The sequence below is a fragment of the Artemia franciscana genome, chromosome 9 (assembly GCF_032884065.1).
Source record: "Artemia franciscana chromosome 9, ASM3288406v1, whole genome shotgun sequence".
Lineage (NCBI taxonomy): Eukaryota > Metazoa > Arthropoda > Branchiopoda > Anostraca > Artemiidae > Artemia > Artemia franciscana.
Genome location: NC_088871.1, coordinates 13,421,972 through 13,443,215, shown reverse-complemented (window position 1 = coordinate 13,443,215; position 21,244 = coordinate 13,421,972). Strand labels below are relative to the sequence as shown.

The 21,244-nt window shown below is 36.3% G+C and overlaps 1 protein-coding gene across 2 annotated transcripts in view; it reads left to right on the top strand.

Annotated features, from left to right (window-relative positions):
• The window catches only part of LOC136031028 (uncharacterized), a 55,494-nt gene that overhangs the window by 11,952 nt on the left and 22,298 nt on the right, over positions 1-21,244 (top strand). For both annotated transcript variants that reach the window (XM_065710213.1, XM_065710215.1), the window contains exons 2-3: positions 14,724-14,917; positions 20,613-20,781. In XM_065710213.1, the coding sequence (XP_065566285.1) occupies positions 20,658-20,781 (124 nt within the window). In that variant the 5' untranslated portion in view covers positions 14,724-14,917; positions 20,613-20,657. The remainder of the gene's footprint in view (positions 1-14,723; positions 14,918-20,612; positions 20,782-21,244) is intronic.

Here is a 21,244-nt window from a genome sequence, read left to right as displayed (position 1 = left end):
TAGTTGATCGTCCTGATCGAAGCCAGCTTGATACTCGCCGAGAATAGAGGTGGTGATTGTCGGAATTTGCAGAGCAGGTTCTTAGTCAGGATTCTGGTTTGGTGGCTTGTGAAGCTGATGGGCAGGTAGTTGTCATATTCTTTCTTTGGGCCTTTTTTTGTGCATTGTGATTATTGTTGTCTTGCACCACTGTTGCAAAACGTGTCCAGTAGACCAGGTGGATGATATAAGACTGTGGTAAAGGTCAACAACTTCTTGTGAACAACCATTTATCAGTTCAGCAGTGACACCGTCTGTCCATGGAGCTGTTCCTTGTTTCAGGGATTCTAGGGCTGCTTCGGTCTCGCTTCTAAGTAGAGATAGAGGGGAGTTGATCTATGAATGGGAAGGACTTTAGGACATTTGGTTTGGTCATTACTTCTGGGTTCAGTTTCTCCTCAAAGTATTCCTTCCATCGTTCCTGCTTCATCTTGGCATCATTGATTTCGCTCCCTTGTTTGTCTAGGACTACGGGCGTTAAGGAATTTTTTTTGTGGAGGATAGCTTGCAGACTGTTTTGAAAAGCTTTGGCTGTTGCCTTTTTTGAACTGGGTTTTTCAGTCTTTGCACTTTTTGGTTATATGATTGTTGAGTGCTTTCCTGATTTCATGCTCAACTCTCCGTTTGAGATGTTTGTAGGTGTCTTGGGTGCTTCAATCAGATTTGTTGTATTGTAGCCGTTTCTGGTCATATAATTGAATTATTTCTTCAGTGATCCAATTTTTGCCTTTCACTTTTCTACCAAGGATGTCTTTTGCAGGGTTTAGGATTGCAGAGGCAGCACGTTCAGCCAATCGATCAATCTCTGTGGGAGTTGCGAGTGGAGTGGATGTACTCAGAATGTCACAGAGTTTTGTTGACAGACAAGAGATGTATCTGGCTTGTTTGGTGGGGTCACGGAGGAGTTCTGTTCGGAATCTTGGTATTTTTATGGTTTTTGGGAGACATTTTAACCTCAATTTTAGTGTGGACACAAAGAATGTGTGGTTTGATTCAAAGGCTCCACCTGGTAGTGTAACAGTGTCCATTTCAGACAACTTTTATTGTTTGGATATCAAAACATAGTCAATCATATTTTCAGTGATTTTTCAACCAGTATAACAATTGCCAATTATTGCATCAAAGTCATGCAATACAATAAATTGATCATTTGCTGGGGGTTTGGTCAGTGACGCTTTGCAGCTAGTAGTAGAATTGGTCGCATTTCTTTTCACTTTGGGCTGAGTCCAGGAATACATCTGGACGACTGAGAGATTTTTGATGGGCCCTTTCAGGTGGATGATTGCTATTCTTTTGGATACAGGAGTAAAGATCATTAATGACCTTTTGTTGGTCAGAAAGAGGATGAAACTTACACCCTGCTGATGAACATCCTAACATTAAAAAAATGGTTCCATGCATGTTTTCTTCTCCAGTTCAAGAAAGGTGTGTCTCAGACAGACTGACTACATGCTGACTCATGACATGAGTGTAAATGTGGAAATAAACTCATCCAAATTCTTATCAAGCAATTTTTAGTTACTAAAGAAGAAGCATAGAAAAGACAACTGAAATAGCAAGTATCTGAAATAGTGTTACATCGAAAGTTATTAGATGAAATAGTTTGTGATACCTTGGACGTGAAGGAACATTTGTTTTGTGAGGAAGAATTAGCGATAGTATTGAAAGTATAAAATGAATATTAAGGCTCCAGGTGCTGATAGTATAGTAAATGAGTCTCTTAAATATGGCGACTCTGTGGTTAGAAATAAGTTACTGAAGATTATGAATATAATGTTTGAAAAAGGGAAAGTACCTAGGGATTTGAAGAAAACATTAATTAAACCACTGTATAAGAAAGGTGGTAAGAGTGAGTGTGGTAATTATTGAGGCATTAGTCTGGTCTCTGTAGGTAGCAAATTACTCAGTAATATGATACTATTTAGACTGAGAGGTGCTGTAGCCAAAGTTATAAGAGAAGAACAGTGAGATTTTAGAAAATATAAAGGAGTGGTTAACCAAATTGTTGCTCTTAAATAAGAATTGAGAAGTGCCTAAATTATCAAATATTTGATTCTGTTGATAGAAGAGCTTTAGCAAAGATCTTATTCTTGTATGGTATACCATACAAACACATTAAAGTAATAAGTGCTATGTTTGAGGATAAAAGTGCTGCTGTTAAGGTAGGAAATAAGGTTAGTAACTGGTTTTATGTTAAATAAGGACTTAAGCAGGGTTGTGTTCTGTCCCCTTTTATATGGATCATTTTGATGGATTTTGTTTTAAGAAGCACAAGGAAGGCAATCAGAGACTACGGAATCAAATGGGGAGGAAAAACTCCCCTGGACTTAGATTATGCTAGTGATTCAAGCATTCTTGATGAAAGTGTAAGCAAAATGAATGATTTTTTTAGAGGTTTTGCGAGTTCAGGGTGCTAGAACAGTTTTCAAATGATTGTTAGGAAGACTAAGTCGCTAAGGCCAGGAATAAGTGAAGATGAAAAGGTTACATTGGGTAACAAAAATATTCATCAGGTGGATAGCTTCACTTACCTTGGTATTATTATTATTAGTAAAGACGGTGGCAGCAGTGAAGATGTTTAAAATAGGATAGCCAAGGCTTAGGGTGTTTTTTTTTTTCACAATTAAAAAAGCTTGGAAGAGTAGGAAGATAAGTCTGCAAACCAAGATTAGAATTGTCGAAGCTATAGTGATGACAGTGGTCAAATATGGCTCTGAAACGTTAGCGCTCCAAAGAGTAGATATAGATTCGCTAGATATTTTCCAGAAAAAGTACCTACGGATTGTTCTGGGTATCTAGCTGACTGACCAAATTCAAACAGTAGGATGTACGGAAAGTGTGGTTTAATCCAACTTTCTTGGGCTATAATGAGAGAAAGGTTGAGGTGGCTAGGGCACGTTCTGTGGATGAAATACGACACATTGCCGAAGATTGTCCTATCCGGCCAACCGTCTAGAGCTAAACGAAAGCAGGTCGTCTGCGGTTGGAGTGGGAGGATTTCATAAAGAAAGATTTAAAGGAAATGGGGACTTTCTGGGAGGGTGTGTAAAGAGGCTTTGAATAGATTGGGATTGAAGAGGAGCATGTGTAGTGGTGTTGGCCTCAGACGGCTCAGATCTGTGGTGAGTTGTTAGTAGTAGTAGTGTACAATAGCCTGCTAAGATGAGATTTCTAAAGTTTTTTTTTTTAAATTCAAGTCCCTTTTGGGCTTAAATAAAAGGTCATTGTAATAGAAATTTCTCACTGCATGAAAATAATTTACATTTAAGAATTGGATATGACCTAGATTTCCTTCTGTTATTTCAAGAATAATGTTTACATTTCATGTCCAAAAACCAAAATTCAAAATCCAAACAGTTAAATCAAGCTTGTTCTTCATTGAATTCATCATTTAAGCAAACTTTATTTTAAAACCATTTTTGAAACCATCAGTAAGCTGAAGAAAGTAATTTTCTAACCACATTTTATGGTACATATGGAATTTCGCTAGATGGCATTAATGTTTACGTAATGACAAGACAAGGAAAATATTAGGTTTGTAAAATAACGATGCATTCAAAGTTGTTAATGTTAGAATGGCATATTAATGAAAGGTTAGACAGTAAAAGAAAAGTTTTCACATCACTGTTAAGTAGCCTTTTAAAAGTGGGATTTCTAAACATTATTTTTTATTTAAGTCCCTTTGGGCATGAATAAAGGGTCAGTGAAATAGAAATTTCATATTCCCTGAAAATAATCTATTAGATAACCTTATAGAACAAGGTTAATTTTACTGTTTGGATTTCAAACACTAAAAAAAAATACTGTGTTTCGGTTTTTTGGACATGAAATGTGAACTACTACTACTAACAACTCATCATAGCACCAAGCCGCATTAGGCCAGCACAGCCACGCATGCTCCCTCTCATCTTAACCTATTCAAAGCCTCCCTCTTTAATTCCTCCCAAGAAGCTTCCATATCCCAAACCTGCTTTCCATTTAGCCCTAAATGGTTGGCCAAAAAGGACAATCTTTGACAATTTGTCAACCTTCAACCACCTAACTTGCCATATCCCTCTCAGCCTTTCTAACAAATCTTCCTCGTTTTTTTTGGAACGCCCATGCTTCAGGACCATATTTGACCACTGTCATTTTTGTAGCTTTCAATATTCTAATCTTGGCTCACATATTTGTCTTCCTGTTCTTCCAATTTTTTTTTCAACTGTTAAAAAAACCTGAGCCTTGGCTATTCTACTTTTAACATCATCCCTGTTCCCAAAATCTTTATTAATAATGCTATCAAGGTAAGTGAAGCTGTCCACTTGATCAATCCTTTTCAATATTAATTTTCAAACCTACTCTAGCACCCTGAACTTGGAAATTCTCTAAAAGCTCATTCAATTTGCTCATACTTTCACCTAGGATGCTTAAACCATCAGTATAATTTAAATCTAGGAAAGTTCCTGTTTATTCCGTATAAAATGACCAGAGAACGCTATAGCATTGCCTATAGTAAAGGCCATATGGCTCCAATGTTTTATTATCATCATTATTGTTTTTCCAGAGACACTTCATATGTAAGGGGTCGTCGCATAAACTTCGGAAGGGCTCATTCGATTGGAAATCGGAAGTTCTAATGCCCTTTAAAGATTCAAGAGTGATCGGAGCAACTACCCCCCCCCCCACGCTCCCTTATCCCCTACGCTCTGATAAAAATTTTGAGATGGCCATTTTGTTAAAAATAGTCCAAACATCATATAACAAAACTCCGATATCAACACAGTCCCCTGGGCCCGGAGGCAGGTGTTGTAAGATATGCCCTGGGGGCATATATGGTTCTTATGGAATGAATGCTTGTAGAGACTTCAGAGACGGATTATTTAATGAGTCAAAAGAGATCGGAGGAAACCATAGCCCCACCCCCTAAACTCCCTTTTTTCCACAAACTCATCCAACAGGAACTTTGAGATAGCCATATTTTTCAAAATAGTTCAAAAATCATAAAACGAAAACTCCGAGGTCGACACAACCCCCAGAGCCTGAAGGTAGGCGTTGTAAGCTATGCCTTGTGGGCATATATGATTCTGATGGAAGAGATGCTCGTAAAAATTTCAGAGACGGCTCATTTGATTGGAAATTGAAAGTTCTAGTTCAGTTTTTGTGAGTCAAAATAGATTGGAGGGTAACTAGCCCTTCTACGCCTCTTTTCCCCCAAATACAAAAAAAATTGGATAATAGTTTTGCTAAAAACAGTTCAAAGGTTAGATAACAAAAACTCTGGTGTCTATACAACCCTCCAGGCCCAGGGGCAAGCGTTTTAAGTTGTGCCCTGGCGGTATATATGGTTCTTATGGAAGGGATGTTCGTATAAACTTCGGAGATGGCTCATTTGATTAGAAATTGAAAGTTCTAGTTCGCTTTTTAAGAGCTGAAAGAGTTCGGAGGACAACTAGCCCCCTCCCCCTTCACGCCCTATTTTCCTCAAACCCATCTGATAAGAGCTTTGACAGCCATTTTTTTTAAACTGCTCAATGATCTTGTAAAGAAAACTCCGAGGTCGATACAATCCTTCAGGACCTGGGGGTAGGTGTTATAAGTTATGTCCGGGGGCATACATGGTTGTTATGGAAGGAATGCTTGTCTAAACTTCAAAGGGGTCTAATTTGATTAGAAATTGAAAGTTCTACCCAAATGCATTAAACAAAATTTTGAAATAGCCATTTTGTTAAAAGTTCAAAGGTCAGGTAATGAAAACTCCAGGGTCAACACAATACTTAGGGCCCGGGGACAAGCGTTGTAAGTTATGCCCCTGGGGGCATACATGGTTCATATGGAAGGGATGCTCGGATAAAATTCAGAGAGGGCTCGTTTGATAAAGCTCTAGTTCACTTTTTAAGAGTCGAAACATCCTATGGCAACTAGTCCCCCCCCCCTCATGTCCTTTTCCCCAAACCCATCCGATAAAGATTTTAGATAGCTACTCTGTTATAAATAGTTCTAAGGTCATGTTAGAAAACACCGGTGTGGATACAATCCCCAAAGGCCAGGGGGCAGGCGTTGTAAATTATGCCTGCATATATGGCTCTTACGGAATTGAGGCTCTTAAAAAACTTCGGAGAAGTCTCATTTGATTGAAAATTGATAGTTCTAGTTCAATTCTTAAGAGTCAACCGAGATCAGAGGGAAACTAGCCCCACCTCCCAACACCCCCTTTTTTCGTCAAACCTATCCGATAGGAATTTTAGATAGATATTTTCTTTGAATAATAGTTCAAAAATCATAGAACGAAAACTTAAGAGTCGAGAGAGATCGGAGGGCAACTAGCCCCTCCACTTCTTTTTCTCCCCAAATCCAACGATAACAAGTTTGAAATAGCCATTTTGTTAAGAATAGTACTAAGGTCAGAAAAGAAGAACTCAGGTGTCGACGCAACACCCCAAGGCCCGGGGTTGTAACTTACGAACGTGTGATCAACTCTTAATGAAATTTAATATTTAGAAGGATCTTGTGCTTCAAAGGTCTTATTTTAAATCCTGACCAGATTTGGAGACATTGGGGGAGATGGAGGGAGAAACTGGAAATCTTAGAAAACGCTTAGAGTGGAGAGATCGGGATGAAAATTGGTGGGTAGAATAAGCAAATGTCTTAGATACATGATTGACGTAACCGGACTGGATTCGCTCTCTTTGGGGGAATTAGGGGGGATCCAGTGCTTTGGTGAGTTCTGTGCTTCTGGACTTGCTAGGACGATGAAAATTGGTTGGCGTGTCAAGGAACTGCATAAATTAACTTGATAAAGTAGTTTTCACCGATTCGACTACTGGGGGGGCTGAGGGGAGAGGAAAAATGAGGTATTTTTCACTTACGAGTGGGTGATTGGATCTTAATGAATTTTGATATTTAGAAGGACCTTGTGTCTCAGAGCTTTTTTCTTAAATCCTGACTGGCATTAAGCCTCTGATTTTCTATTAATTCTTAGAATTTTCCCAGAGCTCATGCCATATGAGCTCTTGGCTCTTCTGACCTCGTCACAAGAGCCATATGAGCTCTTTGCTCTTGTTTAGAATAGCTCAAACATCAGATAAAAATTTCCGGGGCCGACACAACCCCTCAGAGTCTGGAGGCAAGTGTTTTAAGTTATGCCGTGGAGGAGTATAAGGTTTTTATGTAAGGAGTGGTCTTGTAAACTTTGAAGGTGGCTCATTTAATGGGAGACTGAAAGTTCTAGTTACCTTTTTATGATTCAAAAGTGACACAAACACCCTCTTTTTCTCAAAGGCATCAAATTAAAATTTTGAGATAGTTTGTTTGAAATAGTCCAACGACAAGATAACAAAAACTTTATTCCCCCCCCTAGAGCCACGGGAACGGTTCTAAATCATGCCGCGGAACATATAAGTTACTATTGATCAGGTGGTCGTATAAACTTTGAAGGGGACTCAAATGATTTGAAATCGAAAGTTCTAATTCACCATTCACTTTTTAAGAGTCAAACGTGATCCGATTGCGACTAGCCCCCCCCCCCTCTCTCCCAACCTTCTTTTCCCCAAACGTGTCCAATCGAATTTTTTAAATAGCCATTTTGTCTAAAAGACCAAAGATAACATAACAAAAACTTCAGGGATAAAACAGTCCCCCCCTCCCAGAATTCAGAGGTAATTATTTTAAAATGTGTCCTGGGAGCATATTAGGTTTTTTTGGCAATTGATATTAACCAGGTGACATATAGCGATCACAAATTCTGTCGGCCTGTCGGTCCCGGTTTTGCTAGTTTATGCACATCCAGATAAGATAGGACGATGAAATTTAGCAGGCGTATCAGGGACCAGGCCAGATTAAATTAGAAATAGTCGTTTCCCCCGATTCGACCATCGGGGGGGGGGTGAGTGGGGGGATGGTTAATTTGAGAAAATTAGAAAAATGCGGCATTTTTAACTTACGGACGGGTCATTGGATCTTAATTTGATATTTAGAAAGATATCGTGTCTCAGAGTTCTTATTTTAAATCCAGACTGGGTCTGTTGACATTGGGGGGAGTTGGAGGGGGAAACCTAAAATCTTGTAAAACTCTTAGAGTGGAGGGATTGGGGTGAAACCTGGTGGAAAAACTAAGCACAAGTCCTAGATGCGTGATTGAAATAGCCGGAACGGATCCACTCTCTTTGGGAAGTTGGGGGAGGGTTAATTCTGAAAAATTACAAAAATGCGGCGTTTTAATTTACGAAGGAGTTGTCAGATCTTAATGAAATATCATATTTAGAAGCATGTCGTAATTCAGATCTCTCATTTTAAATCCCGACCGGATCGGGGGGATTTCGGGGGGGGGGGATGGAAATCTTTGAAAAGGCTTAGAGTGGAAAAATCAGGATGAAACTTGGTGGGAAGAATAAGCACAAGTCCAAGCACAAAATCGGACCGGAACTGCTCTCTTTGGGGAAATGGGGGCGAGGGGGGGTGTAATTCGGAAAAATTAGAAAAAATGAAGTATTTGTAACCTACGAACGGGTAATCAGATATTAATGAAATTTGACACTTAGAAGGATCTTGTGCTTCAGAGCGCTCAGTTTAAATTCCGACTAGATCCAGGAACATTGGGGGGAGTTTGAGGGGGAAACTGGAAATCTTGGAAAACGTGAAAATTGAGGTATCTTTATCTTATGAAAGGCTGATCGGATCTTAATGAAACTTGATATATAGAAAGATCTTATTTTTCAGATGTTCAATTTTTAATTCAAATTGGATCCGGTGACATAGGGGGCTGTGGGGGGGGGGACAGAAATCTCGGAAACAGCAAATCTTGGAAAACGCTTAGAGTGGAGAGATTGGGATGAAAATTGATGGGAAGAATAAGCAAAAGTTTTAGATACGTGATTGAAATAATTAGAACAGATCTGCTCTCTTTGGGGGAGTTGGGGGAGGGTGTTAAATCGGAAAAATTAGAAAAATTGAGGTATTTTTAACTTAAGAAAGGGTGACCAGATCTTGATGAAATTTGATATTTAGAAGGAACTTACGTCTCGGAGGTCTTGTTTTAAATCCCGACCATATATGGTGACATTGGTGGGAGTTTGAGGGGGAAACTAGAAATCTTGAAAAACGCTTAGAGTCGAGAGATCGGGATGTAACTTGGTGGGTAGAATAAGCAAATGTCGTAGATACGTGATTGACGTAACCGGACTGGATCTGCTCTCTTTGGGGGAGTTAGGAGGGGTCCAGTGCTTTGGCGAGTTTGGTGCTTCTGGATGTGCTAGGATGATGAAAATTGGTAGGCGTGTCAGGGACCTGTACTAATTGACTTGATAAAGTTGTTTTCCCCGATTCGAACATCTGGAGGAGGGGGGCTGAAAGGAGAGAAAAAATTAGAAAAAAGAGGGATTTTTAACTTACGAGTGGGTGATCGGATCTTAATGAATTTTTATATTTAGAAAGATCTTGTGTCTCAGAGCTCTTATTTTAAATCCCGACCGGCTTTAAGCCTCTGATTTTCCTTTTAAATCAATCTGTTGATTCTTAGAATTTTGCTAGAGCTTATGCCATATCAAAATAGTCCAAAATTTAAATTACTATAACTTAGGGGTTGATAAATCTTCCCTAGCCTAAGGTTCTGTGGAAGGGTTGGTCGTATTAACTTGGGAGGGGGCTCATTTGATCGGGAATTGAAATTTTTAGCTCTTTTTTAAGAGTCAAAAGTGATCACTAACCAACCAGCCCACGCCCTACTTTCCCAAAGGGCATCCGGTCAAAATTTGGAGATATATTTGTTCAAAATAGTTTAAAGGCTAAAACTATGCTTCCGAGATTGATCCCCCTCCCAGCCCCTCGGAAACGGCTCTGAGTTTTGGGACTTAAAGGTTCAGACTTTTACAGTGAAAGAAGGAGGCAAAGCCCAAATCCTTCTTTGTAGAGAATTTTGTTTGGTTCAAGCTGTATTTGTATATTCAGTTTAAATTTCACTCTTTTTAAGATTTATTTGCTCATTTACATTAGTAACTATTTTATATTTGTTTGCCATGATTATTTATTTAATTTCTGTTCGTTTTAGGTTTCATTTATTCTTTAATAGCAGTTCCTGGTTGTTTTGAGTTAGATTTATAGTAGGTATCTATTTCTTCTGGTCGTAAGTTTAATATGACCTTTACTTTTCTTTAGAAAACTTCTTTTTTAGAGTTTTTTTTAAATTAGTCCATAGAAATGGGGATTGAACACAGCTCTGCTTAACTCCTGATTTAATAAAAAAAAAGTTGCTAACCTCATTTCTTATCTTAGCTGCTGCAGTATATAGCGTTCTTGTATATAGCGTTTATCACTTTAATGTATTTGTGTGGTATACCATACAAGGATAAGATCTTTGCTAAATCTCTTCTATCAGCAGAATCGAATGCTTGCTCATAATCAATAAAACTGAGGACTAAAGGTGTTTGGTGACTCAGACACTTCTCAATTTTTGACCTAAGAGTTAAAGTTTGGTTGAAGCCTCATCTACCCTTCTTAAAACTACACTGATCTTCTCTTAAAATTGTGTCTACAGCATCTTTCAGTCTAAAAAGTATAATCATACTAAGTTATTTTTTCACCTACAGAGACTAGGCTAATGCCTCTATAATTACCACTTTCACTCTTATCACTTTTCTTATAAATGGGTTCAGTAAGTGCTTTTCTAAAATTGTTAGGTATTTCCCCTTTAAAAAAATTATGTTCATAATCTTTAATAATTTATTTCTAATCTCATAGCCCACAATATAACTCTTTCCTGATCATTAATTGTTGGCCCTGATCCTATATTTAACTGGGACAAGTCCAGATTGACAACTCCCTCTCAATTTATTAACATACCATTTTACTATTATGCTTTCTATCCGCATCTTCCAGATCCTCAGCAACTTTATCCATGGTCTCCACTTCACATCTTGGTATATATTTTAATGTTTTCTCTACTTTCTTTACATTCCTTTTATTTCCATACGATCTACCACTCAGATAATTCTTCTACAAGCCTCTTATCATCAAGTAAATCAGTTCATTTCCTTTGAAGGGACACAATATGACTATATCCCCTGCAAATACCGAATTATTCATAATTACTGCCCATTCAATTATACTGAACGAAATTGCTATCTGAAAATTTTTGATTGGATGTGTTTGGGGAAATGATAGGTGTTATGAAGGAGGGGGGGGGGGGCTTTTGGCATTCTAATTACTTTTGACTCTTAAAATTGGCACTAGAAGTTTTAAGTCAAATTAGATCTTTTAAAGTTTCTACAGCAACTCCTTCTATACAAAGTTTTGGTTTGAAAAAAAAATACATCATGCCCTCATTGCTCTCTAATTAGGTACTGTTAGGATAATTTTTCACCAATGTTACTGCTCTTTACTTAGGAATTCTTAAATTTTAATTACAGAGAGGAAAAAGTGTTTTATCTTCTTTTGTTTAAGCTAGAACCCAGTAAAGATTGAACCGATTTTTTGAAGTTATTGCAAATCAAAAGAAAAAGAACTACTGAAATTAACTCTATATACAGAGCAGTTTTACATTATGCCATAACATCACATAGAGCACGGGCTGTGGAGTCAGTCATAAGTTATAACTATCTCTGGCTCTAGGCATTTTCAACATACCAACTCCAGCTCTTACTCCGTTCAGGAAAATCAAACAGTTCGCTAACGAACTGTAAGTAAAAAGGGACTTGGCTCAATAGTAACCGAAACTCTAAAAAACGGAATTTTAATAACAATAGATACTTTAAAAGAATCAACTTATTATGCCGATTCCAAATATACAAGGTTCATCAAGTTTCGTGTTACCCATCAAAAGCTACGAGCCTGAGAAAATTTGCCTGATTTTGAAAAAGGGGGAAAACACCCACTAAAATTCAAGGAATCTTAATGAAAATACAGCTATCATATTCAGTGTACCAGAAAACTCCAAGGGGGTATTTCTGGAGTGATCGAGGAATCCATTTGAGATGAAACTCTTTTTCAAATGAAAGAATGCTAAGTAGAATTTTTGAGGCTGGATCGTCCACAAGCAATTTTACAGGGAGGAGCAATTCTCATCGAAGATGGAATTGCCTGGAAGCAATTTTACGAGGGGGGGGGGGACTTTTTTGCACTTTACGTTGGATTAAATTTTTGAAGGAGTCTTACGTAAGGGGGAGGGGTATATTTCATATCGGGTGAGCCAGATTTACCGACATTATTAGAAAAACGAACAGAAGTTATTACATATATGAAGTTCTACTCCCTCTTCAATACCTTGCTCTTTACGCTAACTGTTTGACTGTGTGTCCCGGTTTTTTAAGAGTGGCTACTGAAACACGGGGCTTGTTTAGTTAGAATAAGAAACTTTTGATAAGTCCCAACAGCTCTAACGGAAAGAGTAATGATATTGAGGAGGGGGCAACCCTTCATATACGGTAAATTTCTGCTAAGCTAATGGGCAAATTTCGTTTTAATTTTTCTTGTGTGGTGAGCCAAATTCGAACCTGCATTAGTTGAAAACCGTTCAGAAATAAAAAAAAAACAAGAATCTGTAGAGATATTGACCGACTTAAGCTGACTTATGAATGGAACGCAAATATCCCTGTAAAGAAAAGTTTATGGTCTTCTTAGTTTTTATCTTACGGCTCTGTTCTTTTCTTAAACAACACATTTAGGGACGAGTCTATAGCTGCAACTTGCACCAAAGGGTCCTAGGTACCTATGTCATTGGGTTTAATGGGGTCAGATCTATCCATTTACCGGTCTTAGAATATGATATTCAATAAAGAGAGACCTAGAAAATAATGTATACCTGCTGTAAAATCGGGAACTGTAGCTTTTGTATAAACACAAAGTTCAGCGTATTTTACAAAAGGATTTTTTTAGAGGGGGGGGGGTACACGAAAAACGCGTAAAAAATTTGTTTATATCCATTTCTGTTACGTTTTTACGGTCCCCCCCGCCTGGATACAGCCTTGGAGGGAGGGATTGTTCAGAAGATCAATGAAATATCTACTCTTACAGGTACATTAAATAAGTACAAATTGTAAAAAAGGCACTGACAGAAAAACAACTTACCAAAGCAAAAATTTCTGTTTAAAGCATAATTTGCGAAAATAGGCTCAAAATTACTGTATAAACAATCTATAAAAGTAAAAAAAAACCCACAAACTGTTTGATAATCTGAATTTCGAAGGGGAAAAAAATCAAGGTACTATAAAAATTTTGATTTAGAGTTCATACAAAATTCAAAGATTCGTTTAACGATGCCTTCCAGAAGGCTTTTGAGCATTTTCCGCAATTTTGGCTGTTTGATGAGTAACATTTTTTGGGTCGGGTCACCCTTTCTAAAATTTTCCCCATTTGAAGTGTTAAGTGACAAATTAGTATCAACAACCCTCATTTGAACCAAATCACAACATTTAAATTTTGGCCATTGTGAGCATTAAGTGACAAAACCCCTATTTGGATTGGATAATGCTATCTCCAATTTTCATAGCTTGGAATATAAAGTAATAAAACAGGACCATCAAAACTATTGAAATCGCATCATATTATCTGCATTAGTCACAGTTCGGAGCGTAAGGTTGCTAAACACGAAAGCAGTTTTCAACCTATTTTCGATGAAAAAAAAATGAACCCTTGAAAATTTTGTTTTCTATAAGTGATTATTATCTAATATGTTGGTATTTTTTTGCAAATGAGTCTCGGGCTATAGTTAATTGTCAGCCCTACTATAATGGCTCTTACAAATAATATTTTTTTAAATGAAGTGTTTTATTTCATAATTTTAGCAAAATATAATTTTTAATCTTAAAATACACTTGATTGTAAAATCATAATACAAACATTTACGCCATCTAGCTTTTGTCAACGGTCTTCAACCTTTTTTCAATTAAACAAAAATGCAAAGTACATTTTAAAAAATGCAATTCGATGAATAGATTATAGGCAAGAACGCATTTTGAAAATTATCTTCATATAGTCTGTAAATGATTCTTATCTAATATATTGGTGTCTTTCGCAATAGAGTATTGGGTTATAATTAAATTCTAATTGTTAGCCCAGCATATAATGGTTCTTATAAATAATATTTTAAAAGACTGAAGTGTTCCATTCAGCTGAGAAAACTTAATTGTTTTGATGAAACGGAATTTTTGTAACAAATCAAAACCCGCCTTAAAACCTACTTCACCGTAAAAGCACAATACGAACATTAACGCCATCTGATAATATTACATTTAAAGCATTAAAATTTGGTTAGAAAACTGCTTTCTTCAGCTTCATGATTTTCGCGCGTGATGTTTTCAAAATAATGTTTGCTTAAGTGAAAAATCTGATATAGAAAAGGGTTAAATTTACCGTTTCGATTTAAATTTTAAGAATTTATTTCTGGCAACTTATGCGGTGATGGAGGGGAAAAGCGAGAGAAATACTATTGACCCTTCCTTGTCCCACTCATAGAATAGAGTTGTTAGTACCGACCGGAGGAAAGAAAGTTAATTTCACCTATAAGGGCTGTTATTTTTCAATATGGACAAGCTTGAGGCTTTGCCCATTTTGAAGATTGAATGTGTATTTTTCCCTCGGTTTAACTTCTACTCGTTTATACCTACCTTAAATTCCTTCCTCTTTTCGAAACAACACTGAATGAAGACTACTTGACTTCAATACTATTTTTTTTTACTGTTTTTGTCTCTTTTCATTTTTAGGTTTGTTTTTTTTAGGTTTATTGAATGAAATGGCGGATCCAGGTTGTCCCTTGGCCATGAAAAGGCGGCGGAAGCGATTCATCGCCATGAAAAAGTAGCGGGTGCGATTCCTTGACGAGGAAATACTATGGTGGAGATCACAGAAAGTCCAGCTTAAAAGAGAAATTGAACTTTTGGAGTTAGAAAAAGAGAAATTGGAAGAAAACTGGGTAAGTTGGGAGTTGAAAATAAAGAAAGTAATAGTTAAATTTTTCAATAGGAGTTGGAAGAAAAGAGTTTGTTTTCTGTTTTTATATCAGTCAATTATGTTTTATCGTTTATTTCTATTGCAGTTCATTGTCCTAGTTTGTATCAGAATAACATTATTCCGTGAAAATAAGGTAGACCAGTTCTCGTTGAAGGTCATACTCAAATCGACCAGAAGGTAAAATGAATGCCTCTATTCAGGGATACAATTAATTGGTTGGATATTTATAAACTTAACTTCATTTAAATTCTAATCAAGTCACAATCAATCGTGTCAAATAATAGTTAGTCTTCATGGAATCTTAGTCATAGATTTTTTTCAATTAACTAACCAATTATACCAAGAAATAACAATTAAATTTAACATGGTGTTGATTATTTAGGCTGTGCTTCAAGACCGTTGTTTTCGTAACCTCAATTAATACTAAGAATGGGAAAAAACTGTGTGGGGTGGAATTCCACCTTCACCCATTTATAAATATCCAATTAATTGGATTTTTATAAACAGCTCCTCGATTCCGTTTAAATTTTAATCAGATCATATTCAATCTTGTCAAATAAAAGTAAGTTTAACGGAATCATAATCATTATTTTTTTGTAACTTATTAATTAATTACGCCATGCAAAAACAACCGAACTTAGCATGGTTTTGTTTATTTTGGCCATGCTTCAACCCTGCTGTCTTTGTCAACCTCAATGAATTCTAAGAGTATGTACATATTGATGTTGTAAAATCACCGAAAAATTTAAACTTGGTATGTAAAGCTGGTAAAATATGGCATGGCGTTTTAGAGTTGCCCTGTAGCCACACGACCAATTGATCATATTTTTTTAGGCATCACTTTCGGCTTTTGATGTAACTCTTTGATGATTCTAATTTTCCTGTGCTCAAAACTGTAATGCCCCTTCATCTAGAGTTCTATCAATTTAATTAATACTCTAGTTTATCCCTTTGGTAATCTTGTGCCTACAGTAATACCCTGGAACGTAGATCCAGAGTTTGTATTAGGGGGGTGGGTCGTCAGGGGTTTGAGTCTTGGTGTTGCTATTTATTTGGTTTGGTCATTGGTGGGACTCTGTAAGTTCAGCCAGAGTTGACCTAGCTCTAAATGGGTACCTGGAGAAATCTGGGGAGAGGGAAGAACACGAGAAGCGTTGGGTGATTTGCCCCCAGCCACGCATTGCGTTCCTGGTCGAAGGCATTGAATCAGGAGATCGGTACCTGACCAACGGAGACTGTTGTTCAGCATGCAAAAAAGTTTTAAGGAAGAGGGGTCCATATCCGAACAGTCAAGGGGCATGGGCTATATAATAAATTTTTCTAAATTATTGGGGGGGGGGCAACTTCCCCCGCTTCACTCCCTAAACGACACCCCTGGTAATATCTCAGTAATTGGACAGTGCCTAATTTCGGACATCCTTTTTGAAAAAAAATACCATTATTTGGGAATAAAATCATATCAGCAATATTTTTCTACAGCTAAACCTAAGAAATGTGTCCCTAACAGCCTTACATATTTAAATAGTCACAATCAGCCACATTTTTCATATCATCTATAGGTTATTTTTCATTTATATATAAAACATCGAACACAAGTAAAAAAAAAAGTGTTTGTAACACTTTGTGACTTTGTGACTTTGATTAACTAAGAACTGGATCATAATTGCAGAACATTCAGTAAGACCTTCTTCAACAGGATCTACTGGCAAATCTAATTCCCCTCCTTCGGATTCTGATTCAAGGGGCTGTGCCCGTTCTGAAGCTCCCCTCTACCAAACGAAAGTCCTAAATACGGCCCTGAGGATTATGTATCAATTTTTACCTCCAACCTCCACCTGTTTCTCCCTTAGAGCTAATTCTGTTTTTATCTGAACATTCTTTCAAAACAACTGCTGAAACACAAGGGCCATTAAACTAGAATAAAAATTTCTTAAAGACACTTTAGTCACTAACAACTTATTTGGTAGCTATTGGTTGAAAAGCAGGCTAAATCTTAGAAAAGGGCACTGGAACTTTTGATTTCCAATTGACTGAGCCCCCTCCAAAGCTTATTTGATTACCCCTTCCGTATGAAGAGCGTCTGGGAAAAATAAATAAAAAAATATTATTACTTTGAACCTTAATAGGTCTTTATTATAGGCAATACAATTGCATCTGACTTAAATATGAGAGTAGAAATTTGAATTTCGCTTCTAATCAAGATCTGGAATTATTTAGGGGGAAATGGGAGAGTTTCTACGGGAGAGGGGGAGTTCTCCACGGGGGGATATTTTCTGACGGATGAGTAATCAGCAGGTCCTTATGGAATGATGGCATGGGTTTGTCTGGAATGTGGCATTTTAAATAAAAATGAGGATATTGATTCTGCTTTGGTCCTCCACATCGTTGAAATTCCAGATCATTTAGCTCTTTTAGATGTGACAACTTTAATATCTGAAGTAAATGACTTCCAGCATTCTTTTAGGAAGACAACAGAAATCTTAAAAATTCCATAAATAGAGATTTTGCTTCAAGTAGATGTTGGAGATACTCCTATAAACGCAATTTATTATAACTTAAAATTAAAGGATTCAAATAACAATTTTTTCTTCAGTTTAAATCAAGATCATCTGACCAAACTTTTAATGAAAATTAGGTCAGTAGACAAGGTAAGTCAGTCACTAAACAGAGAAGTCTCTAAGCCAAATCTAATTGGTGAATAGTCTTGTTTTTATTCTGGCTTTGTTTGTTTGACTTAGGCTTTCTTCTGCTCTGTTAAGAGTTACTTAAACAGCTTAGCTTTCCTTCTTTTTTGAGTCCTGAAGGCGGCTGGGTGAAAATCTCTGACGAAATATTTGCATCTCTTATTTTCGCTTCTTGTATGTTCACTGCTTCTTTTTTGTCCACGTTACACTCGTTTTTCTTGGCTATTTATTTTTTTTTCTTGGTTGTCATATGTCGATCCTGCTTGCCATTTCTGCCTTTAACAGCTCAAAGAACTAATATGATTTATTTCAGCTAATATTTCACGATTTTAAAATTATAATTGCCTGTACTATTATACACTTTATCGTTCTAAAAACAAAAAACTGAAGTCAGACAGATGGCCTTTTAAACCGGGCAATACAGCTATACATAGAACAAAATCGTATCCAAACCTGTTATTGCCAGCCTCTTAGTGCTGTGAAAATTGCAAACCCTCGTAAAATATGTCAGTAAAATATGAAGTAAAATACATAAATTATTTAAGATAGGTAAATTACGCAAAATAGATAAAATACCAATTTTACGGGTGGAGGGGGCGTAAAATTACGGTAAAATACTTAAAATACCTAATTTTACCGTGACTAGTTTTATGTATCACAACACTAGTACGAGAGTGTTACGCAATTTCGATGTATAAGAGCTAAACAACTAACGAGTCTTCAGGGATAAAGTTTATTAGTGATCAAAAAGCAAAAAGTTCTTTAGTATAGCAAATGCAAGACCCAGTCTAATCTGTTTATAAATCCAGCTCATTTGGATATTAAATAAAAAAAACTAGTTTTTTTATACCTCGCTCTTTACGCTAAAGTAACTTTATTAATTTCAACTATTTATTCTACGGCCTTTGTGATTCAGGGGTAATTCTTAAGGAATTGGGACAAAATTTAAGCTTTAGTTTATATACCGAGGTATTGACCAGGTGGTGAATTCCCTCATATACGTAATTAAATATATAAAAAAACTAGTGTTTTTTTTAACTGGAAGTAAGAAGCGACATTAAAACTTAAAACGAACAAAAATTACTCCGTATACGAAATGGACCGAAATAAAATTGGATAAAATTATTTTGATCAAATATTAAATTTGGATATTTTGATCAAATTATCAAATTTGATTAAACAGTTCTAAATTGTTAAAAATATTATATAAAATCATACTAAAACCTTTGTAATAGTGTCTTCAGCCTTCATATATACTTGTATTGGAGATAAAGAGCATTGAAAATCCTTCTTGGGGCATAATTTAAATTCATTCAATGAAGTTTTATTCTTTTATACTCAACCATTTTACTAAGCAACAAACATTACATTTACTTGAATTCTACTGAAAGGAGTCATCATGCTTTGCTTCTTTGTCAGTTCTTGAATATTATGCTTAAAATTCTCCAAGAACAATTTCATGTTTGAGGATGCTCTAACTGTGTGCATTAAAAAATTGTGTCACACTGAAATGACTTTTTTGTTCAACAGGTTGACCTACAAAAGTATGTATATTTTTAAAACAATTGTTGGCAGAGACAGGCTCTGCCACTATGGAACATATATTCCAACCTAGCCACCTAGCCTATCTTATGTATAAAAAACAACAACACATACACATGAACACTATGCAACAAAATAGCCCTATTAATTATTTTAGTCAAAGTGAAAAAACACGATGAAAATGCGTGACATTAATATCTATGATATTCAAAACCTTAATAACTATGTAGGAAATGGATACAGTTTTTTTTTGGCAATAGAGAAAGGGGAGGGGGCTCAGCCAAACTACTTTAAACTTTATGGTCCAGGTGCCAGTTCTATAATTTCAGGTGAATGTTTTCAGGGTAACCAACCTTACCAGTCATTAATTTTAACAAACGCTTTCCAAAACAGAAGTTTTTTCAAGAAGGTAAAGAGCCATACTAATTCCTATTCCTAAAATGAATTAGAATAAAATCAAAGAATAACTCTAACTTAAAGCTAGAAAACAGAAATTACTATAAATGAATAAATCAAACTAAAAACGAGCAGAATATAAAGGTTAGATGCCCTTCAATCACTTTTGACTCTTAAAAAGGGCACTGAAAATTCTGATTTTCAATCGAATGAACCCCCTCTGAAGTTTATACGACCGTAATTGTCGACAGTCATTATTAATTTAATTATCGACATTTCTGCATTTTTATCATATTAATTTATTTGATTAATATATTTGTTTTCTCTCTTTTTTTTAATTAACCTCACAACCAAAACTTCCACCTTGGCTCAAAGCCGTTACAAGGGAGTGGGGGGGGGTGCAATAGGGAACACTACACAAACAAGTTTAAAATACACTACATTCACGGAGTGTAGAAATATGGTGAATACTATTGAAATTTTTTTATGTATTTTGTCTTTGTTTTTTTTTTTTTTTTTGCTTCCATCAACGCAAGTCCTTGATTCAGCCTTGCATTCCCGAATTTTCTTAGTAAAATTGTCATTAAAAACTTGTTAGAAAAAACTACTGTTCATCAAAAATTTTGACTAAAAAATCAAATCTTGTCCAAAATTTTACTTACAATCCAATATTTGAATTCTCAAACAGAAAACTGACAAAGTGGGAAACTACCAACCAATTTACAAATATCAGTGCATACACTTCAACAGCAATAAATACCTTTCAATTTCCCTTCTAATGATTATCTGGAATTATCCATGGGGGAGTATGGATTGGGAGTTAGCAATAAAATAGGACAGATTTTATCGGTAGTTGGGTAAGAATTACCTTGTTCGGCTTCGGAATTAAGTCGGAATGTTCCAGAAAAATTTGGAGGGACAAAAAATTTGTCCGGTTCTCACAAAACAGAATGCACTACATCGCTTTTTGTCGTTTATGCCTGTCGTATGACAGTCTATTTGATTAGTAATTAATTATCTATTAATTGCTTCCAGAATTCAACTTTGGGAAGCCACTTCACTACCATCAGCTCTAATTCAATGCGGGACACTAAAACAACTGTCTCTTCAGATCGCAAATTGAATGATGTCGGTGCAGCTGCTCCCCTTGAAGAAGATGAGCCAAATCCACCTCCTATTGCCGCCACACCTCAAGAGACCAGTCGTAAGTAGCTAAGGCTTGTAATTATATCTATGTAGGTTTGTAAAAAAATGCTACAGTGGTGAATATGCAACGAATTACGATAACTAATTTTTGAAAGTCTTTAAGACTGATAAATGTTCTGAACAGTAATTTTACCAATTTTTAGCTTCTAAACTTTGACCATGTTCATCACTGTAATCTTAGTTACGTAACATGTTTGTCAACTCCTTTTGCCTAGCCTTCCCCTTCTAATTCCAGTTTACATTGTTTCAAGTGTTTGAGAGCGCTTAACGAATGGACAAAATCACTTATGTCAGAGACACCATGACCATTTTTACGCCTGAATCTATAACGCTGATGGTCTCATTAATACGCATGGATGGAAGTGTACCTTTCTATATGTCATTCGAAGATACGTAAAAGCATCGTAAATCTTAAAAAACTGCCAAGCCATTATGAAAATTAGGGTCTTTTGTAAAATAGC